Consider the following 25,789-nt stretch of genomic DNA (forward strand, 5'->3'; position numbering starts at 1 on the left):
ACAAGTGATTGCCAGGTGATTAAACTAAAGCTCAATTAAAACCACATCAAGGAACTAGATAACCTATAACTGCTGTAAAAGTGATTAAATAAATAAATCAAGAAAGATCACATTGTTCTAAGAAGTAGTACATGGTCTTAGCACTTAGGATGTTAACTAATTTATTGATTGTGATCTGTGACTGAACCACCACACCTATAACAGCCACATGCAAAGGTAATTCAAACTAAACAACAATGAAAATCACCCAGCTCCTCCTTACTATGTCATTTATAAGGATCAACCAATTGTTCCTTTTCCTTTGTTTGCTACCCAAAATTAGAGTAAATGCAACCACATGAGAACTAAGGTACAGTCATCCTAGCTAGTAACTCTGCTGTCTCTAGGGGTTCCCATAATATGATTCAGTTTGAATTGCTAACACCCATGAGAACAGGTAAACTTTACACTTCTAAAGAAAGCTGTTTTGTAGGAAAACAGACTATTTAATGTTAAAATATCTATAGGAGTAAGAGTATAGTTATCCCAATTTTTTCTATCTGATTCTAAAATATAATCATACCTTCTTTTTAAAAAATAAAGGTTTTTCTTCATGAACAGTTAGATAAGAGTAGCTTCATGCAAAAAAAAAAAAAAAAAAATCTACCTGCCTCTTAGTCAAAATGTTGTTGTCACTTGTATTTAGATTTAGAGTTTGCTTCACTAGGCTTTGATGGAGAAACTAAACTGAGTTATAAATGATTTTTAGGTTGGATTTATCTGCTTTGTTGGTCCAAATGATGATCACATCATCTTCTACAGGTGAGAAGACAGAAACAGTTCTTGGTTGTGCTACAAGCTACAGCCATTTTCATCCCCAACTGGATATCCTGGGGGGGTGGGTAAGAAAAGAAAAAGGAAATTATTTGGTGTCTGAGTTCTAGCTTCAGGTTTTATTGGATTAAACATATATATTATTATTATTATTATTATTATTATTAATTTAGGGAACCATCTTTTGCTACTTTAGCCTAGGTTTCAGAACTTCCACTTTTTGCATTTGAGTCATGGATGCTTTAGAAACAAGATAGGGAAGTAAACCAGAACTTGACAGCAACATTCTGAGACTTTTTTGGAGGTAATTTTGGAATCTGTCTTTATCCATACTGAATATATACTATTGTGCATCTATTTTGGGATGTAGAAATCCTAATAGATCTGAGGATGTAAAACTTGAGCAGTTATATAGATGGATGGGAAAAAACAGCAGAGATGATATTTAAAAAATGCCATCAGTGGTTCTGAGAGCTCTGTTCAGAGAAGCAGGCCTGATCTACCGCTGCCTTGTATGCACTTATATTTGTGCAAAATGGATGCAAAATACTTCTCGTTCATATTTAGGACTTTAGGACTATTTTGAACAAGTGTTAGTGATCTCAATGAACTCCATAAAAAGGAAAAAGTGATCTGGGAAATCTGCAAACTTCTCTGTGGATAAAATATTATCCACAGAAGCATTAAAAAGCATTATTTCTTTGGCTCTTTCTAATTTCCATTCAAGCTGGTGATTGCTTTTTGTTGAGTGTGTTGTTTGTGCTTCTGTCCCGTATAATGCATTGTAGCACAATATCTGGTTTCTAGAGAAATAGTTTTGGTTTAGGTTACTTTCAGATTGCTTTTTCTCTTTGGTAATGTATTTAACTTATTGTCTTTTAAACTTGCTTCTCTAATTTAAATGTAGTAGCATTACTTATTTTTACAATTAACTTTCTTATCTGAATTTCAACCAAATATAACAAATGTAATAGATTAGATGCTGTTAACCTTAAAAAAAAAAAAAAAAAAAAAGTGCTTGCTTTTTCATTTGTTGTCTAATTAAAACACCATCTTATTTTATCCAAATTATTTTCTTGATCTATTATTTGAATTCCACTGAAATGTTAGCTTTCCCATGTATTTAGACCTTTATCTTTAACATATGTATAGAGTTGCACATATGGTATCGTATTCACGTAATTTAAAGGGTAATACAATTTGGGGGAAAAATCTTTTTCATCCCCACATGGATTAATTAAATAAACTAATTGAATACCTGAATATTGCTAAATGTAGAAATTGAAATGTTGGTAGAGATCATTTACTTATTTAATGCTCTTTGATCCTATATGTAATGTCACAAATGTGACAGGTGCCTAGGAAATTGTAGTGGTGAAGTGTGGAATTCAAAGCGAGAGCCTTAACAGTTTGCTAATTGCAGTGGAAGAGAACAGAAGTATACCTGCAACTTAAGCTGCCCTACTCGGTCCACCCTGAAAAAGTCAAGCATGCCTGGTGCAGACAGTGGAGAGGTTCAAGAGAAGCAGCTTTGGGATGCTGCTGCTGACAAGGAGCAAAGACTGACACCCAGTAGACACAACCATGCTAGAAATGTGTCTCAGCCTGAGAAGAAACTCCAAGAGGCCATTTGTGTGCTGCTGGTGGAGCTGTGTGAGAGATTCACATTCTTTGGCATTGTCTGCAACATGATCCTCTTTTGCACTGTCAGACTTGGCTATCGCAACTACCAGGCAGCTATTGTCAATATGTGCTTTGTAGGCACCTCCATGTTGACGCCAGTGCTGGTTGGCTGGCTTGCCGAATGCCTTGTGGGAAGGACCAAGCTTGTGTGCATCTGCATGTTTCTACACTTCCTAGGTAGGTGACAGCCCGGTGACTATTTAATGTTTTAATAATTGTATTATAGAAAAACATTGCTGAACACTGTTTGAAATGTAATAATTTTCTCCAGCCTCATGGGCAACTTCACTAATAGCTAATTACTTCATTTTTCCTCTACAAACTGTCTTGTGGCTTTTTGTGTACGTCATTTTGTGTGTCAGTATTTTGAAAAAGACTAAGAAACATTTGCACATATGGCTTGTGGATAGCTGGCACATGAACTTTCCTGCTCTGAATTGGCTTAGCTATTCAGAGCAGAGATGCTCAGCTCTTTCTTAAATTGGTCATGATAACAAGCATACATTGTTACTAGTGTAACTAGTGTTTGGAGGCAAACGTGAGATATAAGTCAGTTTGAGAGAGAGATTGGAAATGGTTTCCCAGCTGTTGGTACCAACATTTTTATTGTATGTAAAGGTATATGACTGTTGTAGTTGGACCAGTGGGAAAGATGCATTTAAGTACACATCGGTATAAACAAACATTGCTGTAAGTAAAGAGGTTATATCCTCATACCTATATTGAGAGTCTGGTTTCTGATAAAGTATTCTGAATCCTCCCCACCTGTTTTTCTGAAGATCTTTTGTATAAGAGCACTGCTTAAACTAAGTATGACTCTTCTGTAGCAATTAGTGCATTTCACAGCTGGTGGTTGTTCTGTTGGGTTAACCTGAGCAGATAGAAATTCGTCTTACTTGCACCAATTGTTGAGGATTAGCAGGTGTGACTTTTGCAATAGCCAGCCATGTTGTTTAGACATGCAACAAACTAAAGGGGAAGAAAAAAGTCATTCCTGAAATCATCTTCTCTAGTTTCCCAAGTGCCCTTGAGTTGACTGAAAAACCATTGTGTAAGCAGCCTGTAAAAATGACTGCAATTATGTTCCTTTGTTTGTTTGTTTTCCCTATGGGCTTCTGGGTTGGAATCTTCTGCAATTTGTCCTTTCAATACGCATCTTGAAGTAGGAGACCAGTGACACTGACAGAATTTGATGATTTCGGGTGTTGTTTTAAACTGTACTTTTGATGAAAACTTCTTTTTTTTTGATAGACCATTATATATTTCTGATCTGTTTGATGCACAGTCATAGTCTTAGTCTCACTAACATTGGTGGTGTTTGCACATTGCTATATTTTGAATTTAGCCTCCAATTAAAACTCAGAGAATCTGTAGCTGACCAAATCTGAAAGACTTGCTTTGCAGTCTAGAGCTGGTAAAAGCAATTCATTGCAGTGCTCCTATAGCTAAAGTTCTTGCGGAAGGGGCGGGGGAAATCCCCTGAAGCTGCAACAGAAAACGAGAAAATTCTCTTCCATCAAAACAAGCAAACAAAACAAAAACATGTTTGAGAATTTGTTTAAATTATAGTTCTTATTAAAAGTCTGGGTTAAAGAAGACACAAAACAGATTTTTGTTCCACAATGAGGGGTTTTTTGGCTGTTCATTTTTTTTTTTTTTTTTTGTCGGGCAAATTACATGCCTCAGCTGGTCCATTCTGCCAAGTGGAGAGCTACTGCCCTCTACACGCAGGCAATGGAGAAGGCACAATGTGAAGAGCTGCATTTCCAGAGTAAGCTCTTCCAGAGTAAGATTGGAGGACCTGAGTCCTTACAAGCATTTGGGGCAGAAAAGTGCTTTCTCAGAGGCCCTTAGTCATCTTGCCTTTCTGTATTTAGTGATACCCAGAAAGGTTCTAGATCTGTATGGGAGTAAGACCCTTTCTCTTTGCACTCATCTCTTGTCTTTGATTTTTTTTCCATGTCTTTTCAACATAATTGCTTATAAATTCTAATTTTTCAGTCTGATTTTAATCTATTTCAAATAATTTCCTTCCCATTCCAGGCACAGCCCTGCTACCTGTTGTGGCTTTCCCATTTGAAGACATTTACATTGACAGACGACACATTCTTCTTCATACGCTAACAAAAAAAGAGCAGAAAATAGTATTCTACTTTGCACTACTCACAGCTAGCCTGGGAATAGGAGGCATAAGAGCTATAGTTTGTCCATTAAGTGCATACAACCTTGAGGACTGTGGACCAAAGGAACTTCTTTCTTTTTTCAACTGGTTAGTAACTAAATGTTAGCTAAATATCTGTAGAGAATGATACAGCATTGCCTTGAAATTTATTTGCAGACTTACAAGACAGATTCCAAGATGGTGGATTTTGTTTTGGGATTTCTGTTTAAACTGCAGAAACTTTAGATTTTTGGAATAATTTCCAAGAGTTTCTGTAAAAAAAAAAAAAAAAAAAAAAAAACACCTTTTGCTATAGTTCTCATTTTGCTAAAGATGATCATCTATTTTGGCCTCCATCAGAAATCTTCAGTTGGAATTAGGATGAATTGATTTGCCCAAATATTCAGACTCAATAAGCTAGCTGCTGTTAGGAAAACCAAACTGAATACAATGTTCTACCTTTAACATGTCTATATCTTGAGGATATTTTGCTATTACTCACTGATGATGGCAAAATTCAATAATACGTTAAAATTTGCATAAGAATAAATTTTTAGAAGTGACAGCAGTAGTTCACTGGTTTATTGGAACTAAGTATTGTTAGTAGCCTCTTAACTACTAAAATAAGTGTTAAGGATTTGCTGTATTATTTCAGCTCAGCCACTGTGAAGATTTAGCATGAGATAAGCTATTTGACATTGGTGTTTCATTTGGAGTATTTCATATTTTTTTCAGAAAAACTTTGAGAAAAATTTCTGGGAGGTAAAATGCTTCCTAAAAAATCGTTTTTTTGTTTGTTTGTTTCAAATTAACTGTTCCTCTCTGTGTGTCAGAGGGGTCAATTTTGGTCATATATTTGTATTTATTTACCACTTTAATAGCACTAAACATTCACCTTTACTTCTGATTAAACTGTGGAATGAGGATCAAAGAAGTATCAGTGGAAACTTCTGGATTCCTGCTTTAAGGCAGGGTGAAACAAGCTCTAAACTGCCCCCTTTTCTTTCCCTTCCCTATGCATGCACACTTTTAGAATCAAAACTGAGCACATTTGCATATTGACAATATAATGCTGAGGAATCAATGAAGATTATGAATCAGTTCTCTCTTACTTTGGGGATGGCTCTCCTGGCTATTCTTTTTTCCTCCAATTATGTTAATATCAGAGTTTCGAATTAAATTCAAACTTGAGTGAATAAAGCAGCTTTACCAAAGGTGGATGAGACTATTTAGCTCCTTAGAGCAGATTCTGCCTCCTTGACCTGCCCATAGGAGAGATGGGAAAAAAAAAAAAATCCTTATTTTTTACTCTATTCTAAGTTTTAATCCTTAATTAGCAACATCATTTTGATTAAATAAGACTCTGGGGGATTAAGACTGGAGAGCAATCAGTTGTTCTGAAAGATAGCTCTAGAGAATTTAGTGTACTGTGGTCTTAGCCATTCAGAATTGTGTTTAATCAAAGTGACGTTTCTCAGTGTTGATTACAAAGGAGACATAATATGAATAAAAAGTTCCTTGGGGGAATCCAGATGGGTCAATTTTGGGGGCTTTGGAAATATTAAGAAAGGCATGTGTGCGATTTTAAAGAAACAAAATAATTTTTGTGATGACATCCACAGAAGGGCTCCTTGATTGCAATCTCAAGATATCTTTTTTTTAAATAGGGTTATATTCCTAGTGATCTTAATCTTGTTATAATCTCTCAGAATATAATCATTATCCCTTGGTACCCTGTTTTCTATTGGTAGGTGTTTTTCACAGGATTGAATTTTAAAATAATAGATGAAAAGAGAGTGGTTGCATACTCTTGATTAGCCTATGTTCTTAACAAGTTCTATTTTTTTTTTTAAATCAGATATACTGTGTTAATGATAAAAGAAATAGTGAAGTACAAACTTGTAATTACCTATTGTCTTTGTGAATGGAATTAAACAACTGCTTTGTACATCAGGGCCTGGGCCTAACCTCTAGTATGATCTATGGCTGTGGCCACCTAAACAAATTGTGTCTACAGGAGTAGAGAATAAGTGCAAAGGATACAGTCCGAACTAAGGATAAGTTGTCAGTGTTGTCTTGTCTTACTGATTTGCTGAAAAACAAAACAAAACAAAAAAATCAGACAATATGGGACCAGTAGTGTTTCTCTTCTCTTTCATTCTACCCATTCTGTTTGTTTGGTTCACCTTGTCTTTTCAGAGAATTCCATAGTTCTTCTGAAAAAATTTAACCACCTCCTAAAAAGTTCTAGTACAGAAAAATATGTAGCTTGGATACTGTCCCATTCTCATTCTAGGTCTGAGTCTAGATAAATCAAAACTTAAATCGTTAGAGCTCAATGTGCTTAAAAAAATAAAAGCAAATAGTATTTCAAGTAGCAGGAATACTTATTCAGTACTCAAAATATATACTTATTCAGTATTCAGAATGAATCCAAAAAGTGTTGAAAATTCAATTTTAGAACATTTTCAAGGCTTTTTAAAATATAGATCTGTTTTCATTCATTGAGTTCATCTTCATTGTTTTATTAAGTAAAAAAAAAAAAGTCCATACTCTATAAACATTAACAATACTCTTAAAAGTCACATGGATAATACTACTGAAGTTACCATAATGAATACATTCCCATAAGACATTCTAATAAAATTATTTTCTTCTGGGCATTTCACAATAACATTTCAGTTTGTATCAGAACTGCATTTTTGAGGAGACCTCAGAGTGCAGAAGTTGGGTACCTTTTAGAACACCTAACCACAACAATGATGATATATTTAGTACCCTCAAGCCACTAGTAGGCTTTGAGTCTGTAGGATCAGATTACAACAATAGTGAAGTAAAATTCTCAATGTATATAATGTGGACACTGGGTCCCTGATGCAAGGTAAATGGCTCTACAAATCCACTCCTTTTGTCTTGCAAATAAGATATAACACCAAGGATTTTCCAAAAGTATGGTGCAATATCTGAAAAGGGGTATCCTCAAAGCAGAAGCTTTTCACAATAAATTAATATTTTAATCAAAGTCCTCCATGGACTAAGGCTTTTTTTTTTTTTTTTTTTTTTTTTTTTTGGACTAAGACCGAAAGTGAAAGTCTACTACCAAGTGATTAAACTGTTGCATGACATTCACAGTACACAATTCACTGTTCCAGTCTGCATAATCCAGGCCAATAGATCAGAGCTACAAAACAATTCATACCCCAAGCAAGTTACCTGAACATTAGATCACTGGTTATTCTAAATATATGAAGTCCACCTCCCCCAAGTAGGAGGAAATATTTTATTTCACACCAGAGGAAATAATTGAAGGGTTGCTATATACACTGTTATTTCTCTGTTAAGCTTAAAATGTGGTTTCATTATTTTGCATACATACATCTTACATTATCAGGTATTAAAAGTGTAAATGGTAAATGCTGATTTAATTCTTCCTATCCAGAAGGATATTTTTGGTATCAGACTGATAATTTGTTCAGCTCCACTACCCTAGTACAGTTAGTTTAATTGTTTACCTCATGGACCTGAAACATTGAAGTGAAATTTGGTGCAACTTCTGTGTCAATGTGTGATGCTGTCTACAGTTGCTATATTTACTGTGCATTTAATTTATTGTTTTAAATTTTATATTCTGTAAAGTCTAAATTATTCAGCTTCTCCAATTTTGTCTCTTCTCTCTTTTTGTGTGTACTAGGTTTTATTGGTTGATTAACTTAAATTCAGCAGTTGTCTTTGTTAGTATCTCTTATATCCAGCAGTCTGTGGCTAGGAACCTTGGTTTCCTTATCCCTTTTGTGTCCATACTTATGGCCATGATCACAATTCACATGGTGCGTGGTGAAATGATTTACAAACCCAAAACAGGTAAGAAGCAACTGTCTCTTAGAAAGTATCTTTGGAGATTATTTTCATAGAAGAGATCACCTTGCACATATAAATAATCTCTTTGACAATACCCTGTTTGGCTGTAGTTACTTGGGTCTCTATGTAACTGACAACATCCTCTGTAATGACAGACATGCAGATTCAGTATAGGCTGAAAAAATTGAGTATGGTGTCTAGTAAACTTATGTACACCTTCTGCAATGTCAAGACAGCTTCAGACCAGTTGTCTGTACAGGAGCAGGTACTATATGCATGCGAGGGAATGGATGCATAAACCAAGTACCTGGGAATATCAGAGTGATAAACTAGAAAAATTTAGTCAAAACAAACAAACCCAAAGAAATGAATTCCCTCTGTGTGCATGCACACACATGAAAAAAAAAAAATCATGATAATATCTGACTCAGGTCTCTACTTTAAAGGCCAGCATCAAATTAGGTAGCTTTTTGTAGAGAATGGTGGTTGTCTGGCTCTCTAGGACTCACTAAGGGTTTTACGACCTGAGAAGCTAAAAACATTTAGTATCTATCCCCAGGCTAAACTTCCATATGGACTAAATCTGTAGTAGTTTATCATCTAACTAGTTCAATTTTACTAAGTGAAGTAACAATCCTGAAGATAAGACATCATTAATCTGGATGACACTAATCATCCATAAATCAAGCAGAATATTTTTTGTCAAGAAATTTTTTTCCCCAATGAATTTTCCCTATGAACATTGTTCAATTTTGCATATATTTTCCACGTTTCTGTAGAATGCCTATTTCTAGACTAACATCTGCAAAGTTTTTATCTCCATAGTCAAAATAAAAGATAATATACTTTGTAACTTCCAATAAGATGGTTAAATATGAAATTCATCATAACTGCTATTAAAATCCATAAGTGACCTTACAGGATTCTTATATATGCTACCTTTTTTATTTTAAGGTAGCTCTTCAAATATGGATCATGCATCCAATTATGTTCAGCTGTCAAGCATGGACTTCGTTTGCATTTCTTCCCACTGCTATAATTTTTAGGATTGGCAGATGACCAGAGATGAGGAAGAAATGTGCATCTACCATCTAGGGTGCAATATAGGATTCTTTATTTTTATTGTAATAAAGTAGCATAGATATTCATATTACATCAAGGTCGAAGTAGCAGAACATTAGAACCAAGGTCTGAAGTATAATGGAGAAGGAAAGTTGCTTTCTGAAAGTTTTTATATCTGTAGAGATGGATATTTTTAAGAAAACATTTGCAATATAAGTATAGAGTGCATGTTTAACTACTCAGTGTGTTCTTGAGTAATCTGAGTAATTCACTACTGTGGAGTTCTGTGGGATTTACTTATTTGCTTTTAAAGAACAGGTGAACAGTTAGAACTTATTCTAACTGTATAATTGGCAAAAACCTCTTGATATAGATTAGGTCTATGCATCATTCAAGTTGCTATCTGAAATCTAATATCAAGCAGTTTATATCCTCTAGTAAACGAGGAAGATAAATCTGTTTAGAAATCCATGTTAAGAAATGCACCTAAGTAATGTATTTTCCAGTTATAACTCATAAAAGTGATGTTTCCTAGGTATTTGACTGAAATTACATTCAAGAGGGCCCCAGCTAATCCATTAGGAAAGGCACTGATATGTCAGGATTTTATTTGTATTTTAGCCTTTCTTTCAATGAGAATAAGTAAGGAAGAACCTGTCCTACATATTCCAATCCAAAGGAAAAGAGATGGTCATAACTGTATTTGAGACTAGGACAGAGCTGTTGTATTGCTTTGTCTGAGAGATCCACTGTATCTGCTTGGGGGTACTCTGAGCATGTCCTAATTTCAACTCTGACTGGGTCCAAATATTCATAGAGTGGTAATAGCACTGCATAACTTCATTTAATTCTTTCTTCATGAATGTTCAGCCTGTCACAGAGGATGAAGCAAGAGATTATCACTCCTTTGACCAAAACCATGTAATTACTAGCTATGCCAATAATTTGAGTTGATACAGATTTTTTTCTGCTACCATTTTTTTTTTTTTTTTTTACTTCTGAAAACAAATTGACTTTGATAAGATCCCTAAGTCCCACTTATTTTCTGATTATCTTCTTAGTCAATTCACCCTGGAAGTCTAAAGACTACTTTGTCTTCAGGTTCATTCTTGAAAGGTTCATTTTTGAGATATTCTAGATCCTAAACTCTAGCAACATTTACAGTGAACAGTAAGAATACTTGCCTAATACAGTCACAGAGTAAAATCTGTATCCACTTTTTGTTTTGATAATGCTCTCTATTTCAGATTTCATTCAACAACATCAACAGTCCACAGGTTAATGCCAAACAGTTAGTTTAATTACATTTATATTTAATTTCCTTACCTTAGTACTCTCAGTATTTGAAGAACTTACAATAGGTGTTAGATGGACACTTCTAGAAAATATATTCTCCACCAGAAATAGTGTAGATGCTTTTTTTTTTTTTCTTCTACAATCTTTTTGGTTCACCTTAATGTTTAGACAGCATGTATTAAAAAAAAAAAAAAGTTACTGTAGTGTTTAAACACTTCAGAAACGCAGAGAGACATGCTACAACCCCAACTCTCACGGATGGGCAACTTACCAAAAGTAAATGAGTCTGCATCTTTGAGCCCAAAGCTAATATGTTTTATTTCTGTTTCTACTGTCTCAGGAATAAGTAAGCAATTCCCAAGCCCAGTAACCTGTGGGCAAATTTTAATATGAAAAAAAATAAAATAAAATAAAATACATTGGAAACTTTTCCTCTCCCACTGCGTGCTACTTGGAAGTCCTGAGATAACATTTCTGGCTTTAAAATGCATCCCTCAAGATTTTCTATCCCATCAGCTCTGTTTAGGACTCCCTTTCCTTCTCATTTTGTTACTGCTGTCTCCTTGCTGTACTCCAGCAGATATGCAATATTTCATTGTTGTCTTGACTTGAAAACTAACATCATTCAATCGATAGAAAGCAAAAGCAAAGGAGGGTAATACTTTACCTTCTCAACCACAACAACAAATTGCCATGGTGCCTTAAATAACTGCTAGTAAAAGGCACTTTCTTCTGTCTCTGTGGATGCTCAGCTGCATTACTTTTTTTTTTTCCTCTTAAGTAGTGAATCAAATGATTTCAAAACACAATGCTTTTGAACAGATCCAGACTTATTTTCTTCCCCCTTTCCCAAAGACATAAGGGCAAATATGTTGGATTATATTTTCTATTCCAAAGTGATTTGTTTGTCTTGTTTATTTTGACATCAAATAAAAATAAACCAATGGCTAATATCTCTGTTTTCAGACAGTTCCCTTCTGACGACTTTTGGGGTAATTGCTAGTGCACTGAAAACTTGCTGTGTGCGGTATCGCTACTTTGGTGGAGGTGTAACAAACTGGCTAGATCACGCCAAGGAAAACTATGGTGGTCATTACAGCGAGATTCAAGTGGAAAGCACAAAGTCACTTGCCAGGCTTTTCCCACTGTTTGCTTTCCAAATTTTATACAGAACGTGTATTATGCAGGTGAGTAAACAGATTAAAAAAAAAATAAAATCAAATTGATAAAGATTAATGTGTTTAGTACAGTGTTTCCAGGCATGTTTTTTAACTGTTTCTTTGCCAGCTGAACCACTTTCCAGAGTACTATTGTCTGAGATGATACTTTATTTCCTCTAACCTCATTAAATAAGCAAAATCACCTTCATCAAGACTTGTGAAGGAGCTTGTTTGGCTTCTTGCTGCTCATTTATATGCATCCTTATTGGTTGAAACATCTAGTGCTAGGGAGTCTTGTGCTCCTCATACTGCTTTGTTATGTTATTGGAGACTCAGGTTCAGCATTCTTCTAAGAAACTGGGAAATTATGTTTTTCAAATGTTTACTCACTTTGGGGCAAGACATAAATCTTCCTTAGCTGTTTTAGTTGCATATTTCATCTACTGTTTTGGTGGGATTATGCAGCTGGTGTACCTATGCTGTATATGGATGGTTTTCCATCTGTGGAAAGAAACAGTCCTTTCAAAGCCTCTCTTCCAGGTTATGTGACTCTTTCCACTTTTAAGTCTTACCACTTTTGAGTGTATGTAATGTAAATGTGTCAGGAAGTTACTTAAGCTGACATGATTCCTTCAGATTAATTTCTGACTGGATGATCCTGGCTAAGCAGGAGTTTGAAGCAGCTTACCTTTTGGCAACTGGCATAACAAATTTGAGCTGGTTTAGTAATTCATTTTTACTTATTTGTTTTAAAATGCGTGCATAGGCTGCTTAAGGAAATTTTTACAAATATGTAACACATACTGTTTTATTGACACTTTCTTGACATCATTCTACATTCCTATCCATCTGCCTCATTCTTTCTTCTTTTCCCCCATCCATGCCAGGAATTTAAAAGAGAGGAAAGGGAAGGAGGAAAAAAAATATATATATATATATCCCTCCCCGTGGCTGAAGTGATGCATTAATGACTAGATAAAAAACAAAACCAGGTATCAATAAATCAGAGCTGTAATATCCAGGAATATATTTCAGAAAGAGAAGACTATTTGCACTACTGAAAGAGTACTTTCAGCAGAATTTCTGTTACGTCTAAGGCTCTTTCTTAAACTAGGCAATTGATCAATGTTTTTTTCATAAAGATTAATATTTTCTACATATTATTAAGTTAACAGATTTCATTGCCTGTGATTCACATTGATGATAATTTAATTCCTATTAATAAGTCAATTCTGATTTGCAATAGGAAATGGAAATGAGGAATCAGCAAAATTTGACTTGGTTCTGATTTTTCACAGTTCTGTTGCCATTTATTCATCCTTTTTACAATTTATATTTCTTTCTAGAGGTGAAATATAAGTGAAAATATTTTTATTAAGAGCTAGCACTTGAGTAATTCTTTGTCACTGAACAGACTTCCAGTGACCAGGGTTGAATATAGCTGTTGATGGGTAACCCTTGATGAACTGCATTATAAACTATACTTGAATTTTCAGACAGCTATAAATAATATTCTAACTGTATTTGTCATTGCCAGTCATGCTGAAATGCCATGCAGGATACTGCAGAAATCTATAGTGTACTGAAAGCAGAAATGAGAATACAGAAATCAGTTCTACATCCAGCTCTGTCAAGACTGAATTGCTCAAGTTACCTCTTTTTCCCATTGGTCTGTGAAATGGAGTGGGTTGTAGCTGTGTGTTTCACATGGTGAATTAAGCATTGAAATTTCAAGCTTCCTCAAACACAAGCAGAAAAATTGGTTGGTAGAACCAAATGTGGGCTTTTATACATGTATAAATAAACTCAACAGATCTGTAGGCTCACACAAGCAGGAAGAGCTATTCGCTCTTGGAATGAGAGAGGGTCTCACAAGTCTACATAACTTCATAGATGATTGCCATTGGTGGGTTGCTCATCTTCTGATGATTGGTTTCTGGTTTTAAGTTCCAGAGGTAAAATGAAGCCCTTTGTATACCTGCTATGGCTGTCAGTCACACTAAGCTGCTTCTAAGACTGTGGCCAAATCCATGTAGATTTTAAAGCCATGTGCTAGCAAGAGCATCTAAAAATTTCTCTGACCTAGAGCACACAATTAGAAATTCAAAACATCTTTGTATCCTGTTATTCTCAAATGAAAAGGGAATTCTGTTCTGTTAGTGACTTCTTCACAGAGTGTTTAAAGCACTGAGCAGAATTATTTAGTGTGTTAACTGATAGCTTATTTGATCATTCCTAGTTAGAGCTAATATGAACTGACGGGCTGATGCTTAGATTTTTTTTATTTATTTATTTTTTTTAAGCGAGGAGTAAAGGAAATAAGTTAAAAATGTTAAATCCTAGCAGAGAATGAGAATATTACCATTTGAAAGTCTTTTTATCGTGAATGGTTGTTCCATTTGGTCAATAGGTAATTGATTTTCTGACTTTTTCAGAAGGAAAAGGGTTAGAGAAGTTTCAAAACATAACAATCCTATCCATGAAAGGTAACTGGTATACTAATGAAGTTGGTTTGTATTCCATAATACAGATTCCGTCAGGATATTATCTTCAAACCATGAATTCCAACTTGAACTTCAGTGGATTTGTCTTGCCAATTGCAGCAATGAATGTAATAAGCATCGTGCCACTACTGATTCTTGTTCCTATTTTGGAATGCATTAACTCATGTCTCTTCAGTTCCAAGGGAAGTGGACGTTCTCCTACAATTTATATTGGTACGTTAGAAAACCCATGTGTTTACACAGTTTTTATATGCATTGTTTCTTGGAAGAGAAACTTTGTTAGGTGATAATGATCTTATACAATTATTTCAAATTATAGATATTAAGCTAGACTTGTTTGGGGATGGCTTTGGGATGAATGTTTCAAAGAAATTTTAGTAAACAGTCCTATTAAAAAAAATATATATTAAGGAAAAAATGCATAACTCTTGTTTAGGAAGGTGATAAATACTCTTCTGACCAATACAAGGCATTGAAACAAACACTTGAAGATAGTTAGAAGTCATCTTGAGGAGCTGGTGAGAAAAACAGTACTAACCATTTTAACTTGGGACTTCAACTTGGTTATCTTCTACGTGTTTACATAGCCTTTAACTTTGGAAAGTTTATTTTCTTCAGAAGGTGGTGTGTTTTTTATTTTTGATGGGGAAGGGGTTCTTTCAGTTAGTAGCTCTCTGATATCTTAAGAAAGGTACTGTTCCTTAAAATGGTGAATTTGATTAATTAAGCTACACAAAGAGGCTATCTTTGCATATTTTATGCTGACTTTATATTAGGAGTGCAGCTTTTAAGAAAGAAACTGTTGTCACCACTATAGTTCATTCCAGACTCTTTAGCTGAATCCAAAGCGTGTGTGGGGGGGGGGGGGGGGGGGGACGACTTTTGTCTAGTTCTGTCTGCAATATGTGTTTTTAGAACTGGCAAGCAATAGTAAACATACAGACAGTTGTCTAAAACAAACCAATGTGTATCACTGGGCTGCTGTTCTCAGTGAGCAGGCTCAACATCTGAAATGGAAGTGCTTCTCTAGCACTATAATTTTAATTTGAATATCCAATATGGAATACTTGTCTAGGTGTCCAGGATTTTAATAAACAAAATTATTAAACTGAAACTTAACTTAAACACATCTTGCATGCTTCACTTCCATAACGTGAAGCAGAGGGGGATCTCCAGAGCTGAAGTGTTATCTTTTTCTCATAGAAATAGTGTGAAGTCTTCTCTTTTATTAGTTCCAACATTTTCATCAGTAATCATGTAAGCTCAGACTTGTGGATTGGAGCTCATCTCACAGAAATTCATAGCCTAGAAGCAATGATGGCTTTAATATGGGTGGTGCCCTACAAAGTCGGGCTTCTTTCCTTTGACATTACTGTCTTTCCATTGCCCTGTCCCTGACCCCAGACCTCCGATGTTCTGGGATCTGGAGGGATCCTAAACATTTACCTACTGATATCAGCTACATCTAATTGTACTAGAAAAGCAGCTTCCATTCTACATTTGTTTAAAACTATTCTTTTTTGGAGATACTCATTAAACTTCCTACATGTTTTATCATCTGGCCTGCATTATAAAACTCAGACAAAAATATTTATAAACGACTATTTTCTCAGTGTGCTACTATTAATTCTGTGCCCCATGGCAAGCAGCACAGTGAGTACTGACACACACAGGTATTAATCTGACTAAATTAGCCTAATTAAGAGTGTTATTAAGTTTTATATAAACCAGATGCATATAACGCAGCAGGTTGCAATTACCCTAGTTTTTAAAATAACATCTGCATTAAACCACAAAAAGCACATTCAGATTATAGTTTTTTCTTAAAACCAAGGAAACTTCAAGTTACTATTAATGTTGTATCCTGTTATGTTAAACAGAAGTAGAATATATGCAGTGGTTTATCCTTAATAGCTTCATTTATTAAAATACCCTCCTGTTAGAGGTGATAAATTACCTGAGGCATAAAATATACCCATGAGTACAGGCAATGCCTTCAGATATCCAAGCATATGACTGCAACTGCAAATATGGTAGACCTCTAAGTGCCAGTATTTTTGCCAACAGTTAATTAGGTTCACAATTATTTTCAGGAGAAAAAAAAAAAAAAAAAGAAATTATAAATAGGATGTTGGTGTTAAGCCAGTTTACAACTACACTTTAATGCAAGCTTTGAAATAGAGGGAAGTTTGAAGACTTATATTCTTAACATACTGAAAGTTTCAGGAAATTATTCAAGGATGAGCCATAAGACAATGTTGAACTATCTGATTGCTCTGTAATAAGATCCATGTGAAAACTGCAATCTATGTTACTTTCTCTGAAATTGCTGGTTTATTTGTAAATTTGGTATGATACAACAAATATGAAAAATCTTAAAGTGAATTTAGATTGTGTTGCAAATATATTGAGTACTTGGACATGAAAAATTAGTTTTTGGAAAATTTAGGGCTTTTCCACTTTTTAGATTATTATGCTGCTTGATTTAACCAGCAGTACAGAAGATTCAGCAGAGAATGGATCGTGTCTTTGCTGGATAGCTGTCCATCAGTTACAGTCAATTTGTTCACTAAGGAGGACATGTTTGGTAGCTCAAGACCACAGGATACTGGACTGCTGCAGCTTTGCTCTTCCTATAGCCAGGCCTTTCATTGCTTCCCTACAGCCAATGTTGATGCTTTTGTGATTACATGGAGAGTTAAGGGAGTAGATCATTCTTACTGAAACTGTAGCTAGACATTTTAAAAACAAAAACAACCAAAAAAAAAACAACAAAAATTGTGGGAGCATGGAGAGATTTATTAGTACCAAGTGAGAAGCACATAACTTCTGACATGGGAACTGTGGGCTCCATTGTCTAGAAATGACAAAAGGAGGGAAATGTACAAAGTTCCAATTCCAGCAGGCTTTCTGATAACACAAATGTAGCTGATATATTTTCCAGGCTGATGGTACCCACACCAAGGTGGCATATAGCTAAGGAGCCTTAGCCTTGAATTTTCTGCCCCTTCTGTCCTAATGCCCAAAGAGTCAGACTTCAGTACATAATATAAATATAAAATGAAACAAAACTTTTGATTGTCAATGTCAGAGCTAATAAGTGTAACTGTTACCAGTCATGAAGTGAGATGAGTCCTCTTAAGAGGGAAACAATATGTGGTCTGGGTATTTGAGCCAAAGTTGTCAAAAGAAAACAAATCCTCATGTCTGTACTTATATCATAGCTTTTAAGGGCTGAGGAATTGCAAAGTTATTCAAAATCAATGGGAGATCAAAACATTAGAAGGTTAAATGTTTCAGGTTAAAGCAATTCTAGATCCTTTTGGTAGCTTATTGGAAGTTTTGTCTTGCACTGAGGCTACACATGCAGCTTTTTTCCCTGTCCTTTGTTCCTGTGCTTGTGTGGTGCTTATGCCTTACCACTAAGGCAGCTGGTATCACTCCATGATTTGCATGTACAGTAATATATTGAACACGGTATTTTGGATCATGCGCTGATACTTCAGCACAACTGAAGAAAAGAGGCAACTAATGTCTTAGGTGCAAGCACTTAAAAAGCAGAAGATTCTCTCTTCTAGTAATGCAGCTGATCCTAAGATGTTAAACAGCCCATCAAATGCATTAACACTTTCAAACACAGGTCAGAACTCTAGTGGAGGGAAAGGGAAAAATGTAGGAACACTTGATCTCCTGATATGTGGTCTGCAGTGATTAACTTTTTCTCTCCCACCTACAATGGCGTGCAACTCTAGTAGCTTAAGTGACTGGACTACTATTTTTTGTACAGAAAACAAAGGGATAAAGCATACAGTGTATATGTATATTTCAGAATTTTACAGCTGCTTGAACTGGAGAATTTCCCTCTGCTTTTGGTACCCAATCCTTTGTGATATCTGGAAAAACTGCCTTCCCTTCTTGCTCTCTTCTCTTCTTAACTCACATAGTCTTTAAAAATTACAGTTATGAAATCTTCTTTTGGAGTTTGTTCTTCAGAGAGGTTTTTCCTCTCATGTTTGTTCTGCATCACTACATTCTTTGTGTGCTGAGCTGCTGTCCTTTTATCATAGATTTAGAATTAAGCTTGCAGGTGTAGGACATACTTTCTAATCTGTTTCTTTGTGCAGAGAATTAAAACAAAACCAACAACATAAAAAAAATATCTTACACTACTTTTGCATGCACTGGGTCTCTGACTCACTGTAAATATGTGGTAATCCTGTAACTGTAAACTTAGTGAATACTCTCTGTGCTCTTTACCCAGTTGTAGGTCAGTTATCTGCTGCACTTTCTGTGATGGTTGCTGGTTTCTCTGAAATACACCGAAAGCATTTCCCTCAGGTGGAACAGACCCTTTCCGAGGAGATTCTCCTGGTCTCCTCCATGCCTTGCTTCCACTTAACTCCTCAGTATGTCTTACTTGGAGTGGCAGAAGCCTTGGTAACACCTTCCTGTAAGTAAAAATTAATAGGTTATAGCCAGTGTGTCCTGGTTCTCAAAGAATGATATCAATTCTTAAAAGTAATTAGACTATCATGTAATATTTTTATCCCTGACTCTATTCCACAGGCTTAATGAGCAGATCTATGCTCTACCTGCTTGAAGTAACATGGTTTGTCTTGCTGGATGTAATGCAGAGTGAGCAATGTTGTTCCAAATTAACTGGAAGGTTCTGTAGCAGACCAGCCAGATGTAATCCACCACTGGGGGGGGGGGGGCAGAAGGGGATGATGAGAGTGGTGGGATCTGGAACTTGAAGTGGAAGCTGGTCAGGCAGTGGGATGATTCGAATGAGCTCCTGAGGTCTCTTCATCTTGTCTGTTCTCAACTATTTTGTAACTGATTTTCCTGAGACTGAACAAACACATGCGTGACAATTGAGCTGTGGTTATAGTCTTTGAGCCCTTTCAGGCCACAGCCAAAGCAAGGTGAAGTAATTTAGCTTAACCCTTTTCATTTGAGAACCCAGCTAATAAAATTACAGTTTTTCATTAACATAGAGCATATGCAGGTGGGTACCACAATTCAATTGACGTGGACTTGAGGAATATTGTAGGTAGATGCAGGACTTGTGTTTGTGCTACAGTCAGGAGTCATGTAAAGATGCCTACACAGAGCATGATGTCTTAGTTTATGTAATGGAGCTAGAGATAAACATTCCTGTTTCGCAGAGCACAGGCACAGCTTATCTCTCACTTACCATCCATAGACTATGTAGACATACTCCTGATTACAAATATGAACCTTCTTTTCCTTCTATAACTTATCTTTCCAAAACTGCACTGGCATTCCAGAGATTTGTTTCCTAAGGAGCACACAGTCTTTACCAGTGTTCTACCATCCAGAGGTTACTTTTGTAATACTGATCTTTTTTTTTAATCTAATCAACATTCATTTAAATAGACACAGGTAAAGTTATGAACTAGCTGATTTCCATAAGCATTTAATTTTACAGGTTGTGTCTGTTGTTCCAGTACAACCACAGAAATATTCAAATCTATTTTCTGCTCTTAAAAAAATCTTAGCTTCATTATTATACTGTAAGACTACTTAGAGCAGGTCATGGTCTGCCACTAAAAGGGTAATTTCCCTAGTTTTAAATACTCAACACTTTTCAATAATGCCTCTTCATCAGATAGCTCTGAAGTACTTAACAGAGACAGGTTTCTTGACAGGTTATGTGGTTTCTAGGTTACAGGCTGAGTTTAAAAAAAAAAAAAGTGACCACTGTTTAGCTTAACAACAACAAAAGGTAGGAGGTGGCTTGCTTACAGTCTTCTCATGCTTCTGCATGAAAATAAAATTTCTGTTAGAATAAGGCTCTTATCTAGCACAATGGGACAGAACAAAAGTTCAATGACTGGAAGATGACGTTAGCCTTTAGAAGAGGCTTGATACTGTGTTTTTGTTGTTGTTTGTTTGTTTTTTAAAGATTATCATTAGAGTGTGGTAGGAAGCAAAGTAGTGCATTCCCTGTTAAAATAAAGACTAAGCATCTTATGAAATGCTGCAGTTATAGGTGTGATTCAAGAACACTGTGGCTAAGTCTGAGTTTGAGATTTGCATGGAAAAAAAAAAATAAAGGTAGGTACCTGAAATTTGCTACTTCTGTAGTAGTACTGTGGTCAGTGGAGATGCAGGCCTACATTAATTTGCCCACAGGTAGATGTCTGGCACCTTTTATGATGGAGCATCAAAGATGTGCACATGGGGCAAGCAGGTTCCTGATGTTACTACCTTGGCCTCCAGCTGCTGCTAGAGTAGAGCACGGTTCTGCAATACGTTCTGCATCTTATGGGGCAGCACCATGCAGATGGCTGAGGCACACTAGAGCATTTTGGGTAGCAGTGGGCATCTGTATTCCTGCAACTAAACTGAGCTCTAGTTTTCTACTTCAGTTTGAACTGAATTGCTGTTGAGGAACCATTCACTGAATCTGCATCAATGTTAATGACAGCCTAGACACTGAAATAGTTGTTTCACCTTTCCTGACATTTTACTGCTGTATTATGCAGAAGGTCAAATTCAATTATCATAATAATTTACTTGGCCTGGAAGTACATGATCCAAGTTGAAGACAGAAATGTTCGCACCCGTAATTAGAAGGAAGTGAGGAAGTATCTTGGTTTTGAAGTGCTTAGTTAGAGGAGCTAGATTTGACATATTGAACTCTTTATCTACATTTGAGCTCTGATACTTACAATTGTGTTTATATGATTTATTTCATTATCTTGTTGATAGGAGGTTTGCATAATCACCTGCCTTGAGTAGCATGTGTATCTTTAAGAATGCATAATACCAGTATTTTAATGTTTTGCTAATGCTGAAGTTCTGTTATAAAGAAATAAATAAAATGATAATAGAACTCTTCTCCTGCACAGTGTTAGAATTTAAGATAACACAGCTTGAATTTGCAACCATAGCTTGTTTTGAAGAAGGAAATTACTTTCCTGAAGCTTAGTGCTTAAAAAAGAGGGGGTTGAGGGAGTGTTGTCTGTCTGGTGGAACACTGCAGCAGGCATTTGCTACCACAGTGCATGAGGTTGGTGATGTGGAGCTGTCCTGCTGGCCACAGCAGCTGTGGTGCACTGCCAGTATTCAAGCAATCAGGTGCACTGTAGCTGCTTGCCCTACAAAGGGTTAGCAGGTTTCTCCAGAGAGAACATTTCTGCCTGTCATCATTCCTCAAAGCAGTTAGAAATGGGAAGCCTTGTAACAAAGTGCTCTGTTAGTTAAAGGATATATTGGGGATCACTTCACCCACCAACAAAGTGCAATAATCTCCAGGGTGAAATGCAGCAGCTGGTTAATAGTTCACAGCAGCACTGTGGGAGAAGTGAGGAATAGAGCATGCAATTGAAACAGCAGGGATAATTTACATAAGTAGGATACAATTACCAAGCAGAACTTGGTCAAGATGAATGCTTTGCACCCCTGGTTTGGGGGAGAATGAGGGAAACAAACAAAGAAAAAGCACAGCCCAGCACCTTCTAGGCTCTTAGAGACTTTTAAAGTAGCTAGGACACTGACTGTCCAATGTTTCAGACCGTACTGTTGTTCCTACAGATGGTGTCCTAGGCTCACCTGTTTTCTCTTGTCCTCAGGCTTTTGTTTCCTATTATGAATGAGGAAAAAGCACTGCCCATGGTACTTTTGAAAATTTTTTTAATGTTTCCAATGCTCTCATTTGGACATCCAAATTTAAAAGGGTGGGAGATGGTAATTTTCAAGTTTCATTTGTATTCAGTAATGCTTCAGGCAACTCAGCATCTAAATAGGCTTTTCTGCTAACAAGTTTCTCAGGCTGGAGGTCATTCAAAGTTGAGTAATAAAGCAGATTGGGAGACATTGGGGCTTGGGGCTTGGAGAGCTAGTGTGGTTGAGAGCTCAAGGTGTGAGATAAGGAAGTGAGAGGCTTTGACCAGGGAAAGCTGCTCAAAGAGAACAGCTGTTAGAAATGCTTACTGTTACTCTAACCTAGTTTAGCCAAACTACAACTGGTGGGACTATAGTAATCCATACTACTATTGCATGCTACAGCTACCCCCCCCCCCCCCCCAGGTCGGTGCTTTTTCAGGTTTAGTCTTCTGACAAGAAAGACAACAGCTCTTAAAGTAGCTAGTGACCCGTGGGGGTTCTGTATGGGATTTTTATCCAGCTTTAACTAAGGCAAATTAACTACCCAAGTTAAGGCATGCTCTGAACTTCAGAAGCATTCACCAGTGGCCTTGCTGCATTGGCTCTTGCATGTAAGGTCCTGTAGTTAAATATGCCATCTGCTTTCTTTACCCCTCATGACTGTGATGGTGGTTTTCTTCGTCTTCGTAAGCTTCAGGTTTTTAAAAGGTGAAAGTGACTGGGTGAAAACTTATGTGCTTGTGAATATCATTAGTGGTATATAGGGTGGTTTATTATGGAGATTTATTTGAACAGTTTAGATAATCCATTTTAATAGTGTACATACCTACACATGACTGCCCTTCTGCTTCAGGTAGGTTCTATTGGTAAAATGTCGGAAGTCCCCACTTTGGATTTTTTTTTCCTCTCATCGATCTTCTACTATCACTTAAAACAAAAACAGCAAAAACAACCTGTAACTGTATTTGCTTCCTTTTTAAAGGTTCATTGCTATCATTCTGGCTTGTGCCAGAAAGAATTCGAGGTATTTCCATGCATTTTTTAACTCTCTTCAATGGAGCTGGCTGCTTTATGGGAGCTTTCTTTGTTCAGACAGCCCACACAGGCACTCAAGGTAAGAGCATGCCCATGACTGGTGTTCCTGAGCAGTTTGCTAATCCCATTGATTATTGATTTGGAGAATTAGACATCAGAATTAAAGGAGATGCCAAAGTTGATTTGCTTTCACAATTAAGATGGAATTAAGATAGGAAATAGCCTTGCAGCTGTATTCATCCAATTTTAATGAGTTATCTTAGTTTTGGTAGGTGGAGTAATTAATGAGTGGCACCATGCAGGAAGCCCTCACCTCTAACCTCTATACTTCTCTGGAACACAAGAAAATAAATGTTCTTGTATCCATCTTTTTATGTTCATGGCCAAGTATGATCATGTTAGCCAGGCTCACATGGAAGTTTCTGGCCACAAGAGCATGATTACTGCTTTAGCAAATGGACTCTTTTCCCCAGCTACTGGAAGAACAAGAATCTGTGACAAGATAGCTTCACTGTTTTCACCCTTCTCCAGACAAATATCTGCCATTCTCAGATAAATTGATGTTTCAAGATGAGTTATTTCAGATTCATCCTGTTAAAGAGTATTTAGTGCAAGCCCTGAACTAGAAACTTCTCTGGGTTGCTGACTTTGAAGAAAGGCAAAGGGTTTAAGCTTTTTTTTTCCTTTGCTGATAAATCTTCTTTCAATACATAGAAGACTTGTTTCAGAAGTAAATTAAAAAAATAATGCACTTGAGTCCTTGAGCTGAAGGACAAGGATACCTTTGTTTACATATCTGAAATAGGGCCTGTTCTTAAATTCACACTTCAATTAAATACTTTAAATACCAGGCACAAAAGCGTCACCTGGAGATGGTTAAAAAGCAGGAATGCTTACCCAAATGAATCAGGCAAAGAACCATTAAGTACTAAGACATTATGGCAGAGAGCAGAGCTGCTTGAATTTCCATAGTAGAATAAATTTTTCATTGAATAATGAGGGTTCAACAAAATTAACACTTCGAGAAAGATTGTGTTAACTTTTTTCCCCTCTATTTTCCTCTCCCCCAAAAGTAAGGAAGCTATTAATTTTGATAAAATTGAAACATTTTGTTCCAAAGTTGATATTTCACTTCATTTTTATTTTTGATAGAATTAAAAATATTTTTAAAAAAAGCATGATGTCTGCATCAAAACATTTTGACTATGTGGTGCAACGTATGTCATTTATTCTTTCATAGAATATTTATATAAAGCACCAGAGGAAACTTGGCATTTGTATTTGGTTTACAATTTGGTAGATTTTGTCCAACTCTATACCATTGATTTTTTTTTTCTGTAAGTCTATATGAAAATAATTATTCAAAAAGAAAATGTTTCTTTCCAGAAGAAACATCCAGAGCTCTCGAATTTTTATCCTGAGTGAGGCCAAATAAACTTGTCAGAATGCAATTCCATGTTCTAACCCTTTTTGCTCAAGATTCTCAAGCAAACTGGGGAAGTTTTTTTTTTTTTCTTTTTTCTAAAATACTTCTCACTTTTAAGAAGTTGTATGGCAAAGATCTCCACTTAGCTTATAGGGGGAAAAATGAAAGATTTAACTTATGCCTTTGGGCATATATTGGCAGACATGCCCTGCTACTCCTATATTCCTATCCACTACTGTAGGTGGACTAATCACACTGTCATCCTGAGCAAAAGTCACTCTTAGAGTTTCCAAAGATATTCAGCAATAGTTTGTATTCAGATTAAGGTGTTGACTGAATAAACCCCTAAACAGAGAAACTCCACTGCAAAACATGAAAAGTTACAGGGAAAATATAATGAAAGATGTTTCATGATTGCTCTGTTCCTCTAGTTAGGAAAAGTAACCTCTAAGGCTTCTATTAGTATGTAAACAAACATATTATTGGCCTCTTTTTTTTTCTAAAAATATATAGAACCTCACTGGGTATCTCTTTCCTGGTTTGCACCTGCTAGAGTGAGATAAACTGTTCCAAGCTGCCACAGTTCACAGCTTGATAATAGTGGAAATATTCCTGTATCTTCCTTTGTTATAATCCTCCAGACTGAAGAGATCTCACCCCAAGAGACTTTTTGTCTTGGTGAGTCATAGATCAAAGTAGGCCTGGGATCAGCCTTCTGAAGCTGGGTAGAGTGTAACAAAACCAGAGATGTTTAGACTTGGTTTTGTTTTTCTTCTAGTTTGAAAGAAAACATTTCCTATGAAATTCACTTGTTCTGTATTTCTTCAAACTCTTCCATTGTGCTTCTTATGGGGTGTTCTTTGATGCTTGTGGTGAAAATCTTAACATGAGCAAAGTAATAATTATTTAATTTATAAAGATTAATGGTTACTTAACAAAACTTCTTAAAGTCACCACTTCAGAGAATAAAATGGCTCTCTGAAGCCAGATAAGGTCAAATGACATAAATTAAGCTCTTACTCTTTGCATTTATTTTTCCAGCTCTGTTTTAAGAGCTTCTAAAACACTCAGTACTTGGACAATTTATGAAACCTGGGTGTAAGAAAACCATTCTGATTTTTTTCTGAAAAGCTAAACTGTTTTAATTATACCGAAA

The 25,789-nt window shown here is 36.0% G+C and overlaps 1 protein-coding gene across 9 annotated transcripts in view; it reads left to right on the top strand.

Annotated features, from left to right (window-relative positions):
* The first annotated feature begins 223 nt into the window (after positions 1-223).
* The window catches only part of SLC15A5 (solute carrier family 15 member 5), a 32,397-nt gene continuing 6,831 nt past the window's right edge, over positions 224-25,789 (top strand). The window contains exons 1-10 of one of the 9 annotated variants that reach the window (XM_084498521.1): positions 297-436; positions 749-801; positions 1,010-1,117; positions 2,168-2,673; positions 4,540-4,765; positions 8,349-8,518; positions 11,840-12,060; positions 14,564-14,750; positions 18,799-18,987; positions 23,155-23,286. In XM_084498521.1, coding sequence (XP_084354647.1) covers positions 2,304-2,673; positions 4,540-4,765; positions 8,349-8,518; positions 11,840-12,060; positions 14,564-14,750; positions 18,799-18,987; positions 23,155-23,286 — 1,495 coding nt within the window. In that variant the 5' untranslated portion in view covers positions 297-436; positions 749-801; positions 1,010-1,117; positions 2,168-2,303. Of the gene's footprint in view, positions 437-748; positions 802-1,009; positions 1,118-2,167; positions 2,674-4,539; positions 4,766-8,348; positions 8,519-11,839; positions 12,061-14,563; positions 14,751-18,798; positions 18,988-23,154; positions 23,287-25,789 lie in introns of all 9 variants that reach the window. The other 8 variants (XM_084498525.1, XM_084498523.1, XM_084498518.1 and 5 more) reach the window with 8 other exon arrangements.

This window comes from Aythya ferina, assembly GCF_964211825.1.
Source record: "Aythya ferina genome assembly, chromosome: 1".
In the NCBI taxonomy this organism is placed as follows: Eukaryota; Metazoa; Chordata; class Aves; order Anseriformes; family Anatidae; genus Aythya; species Aythya ferina.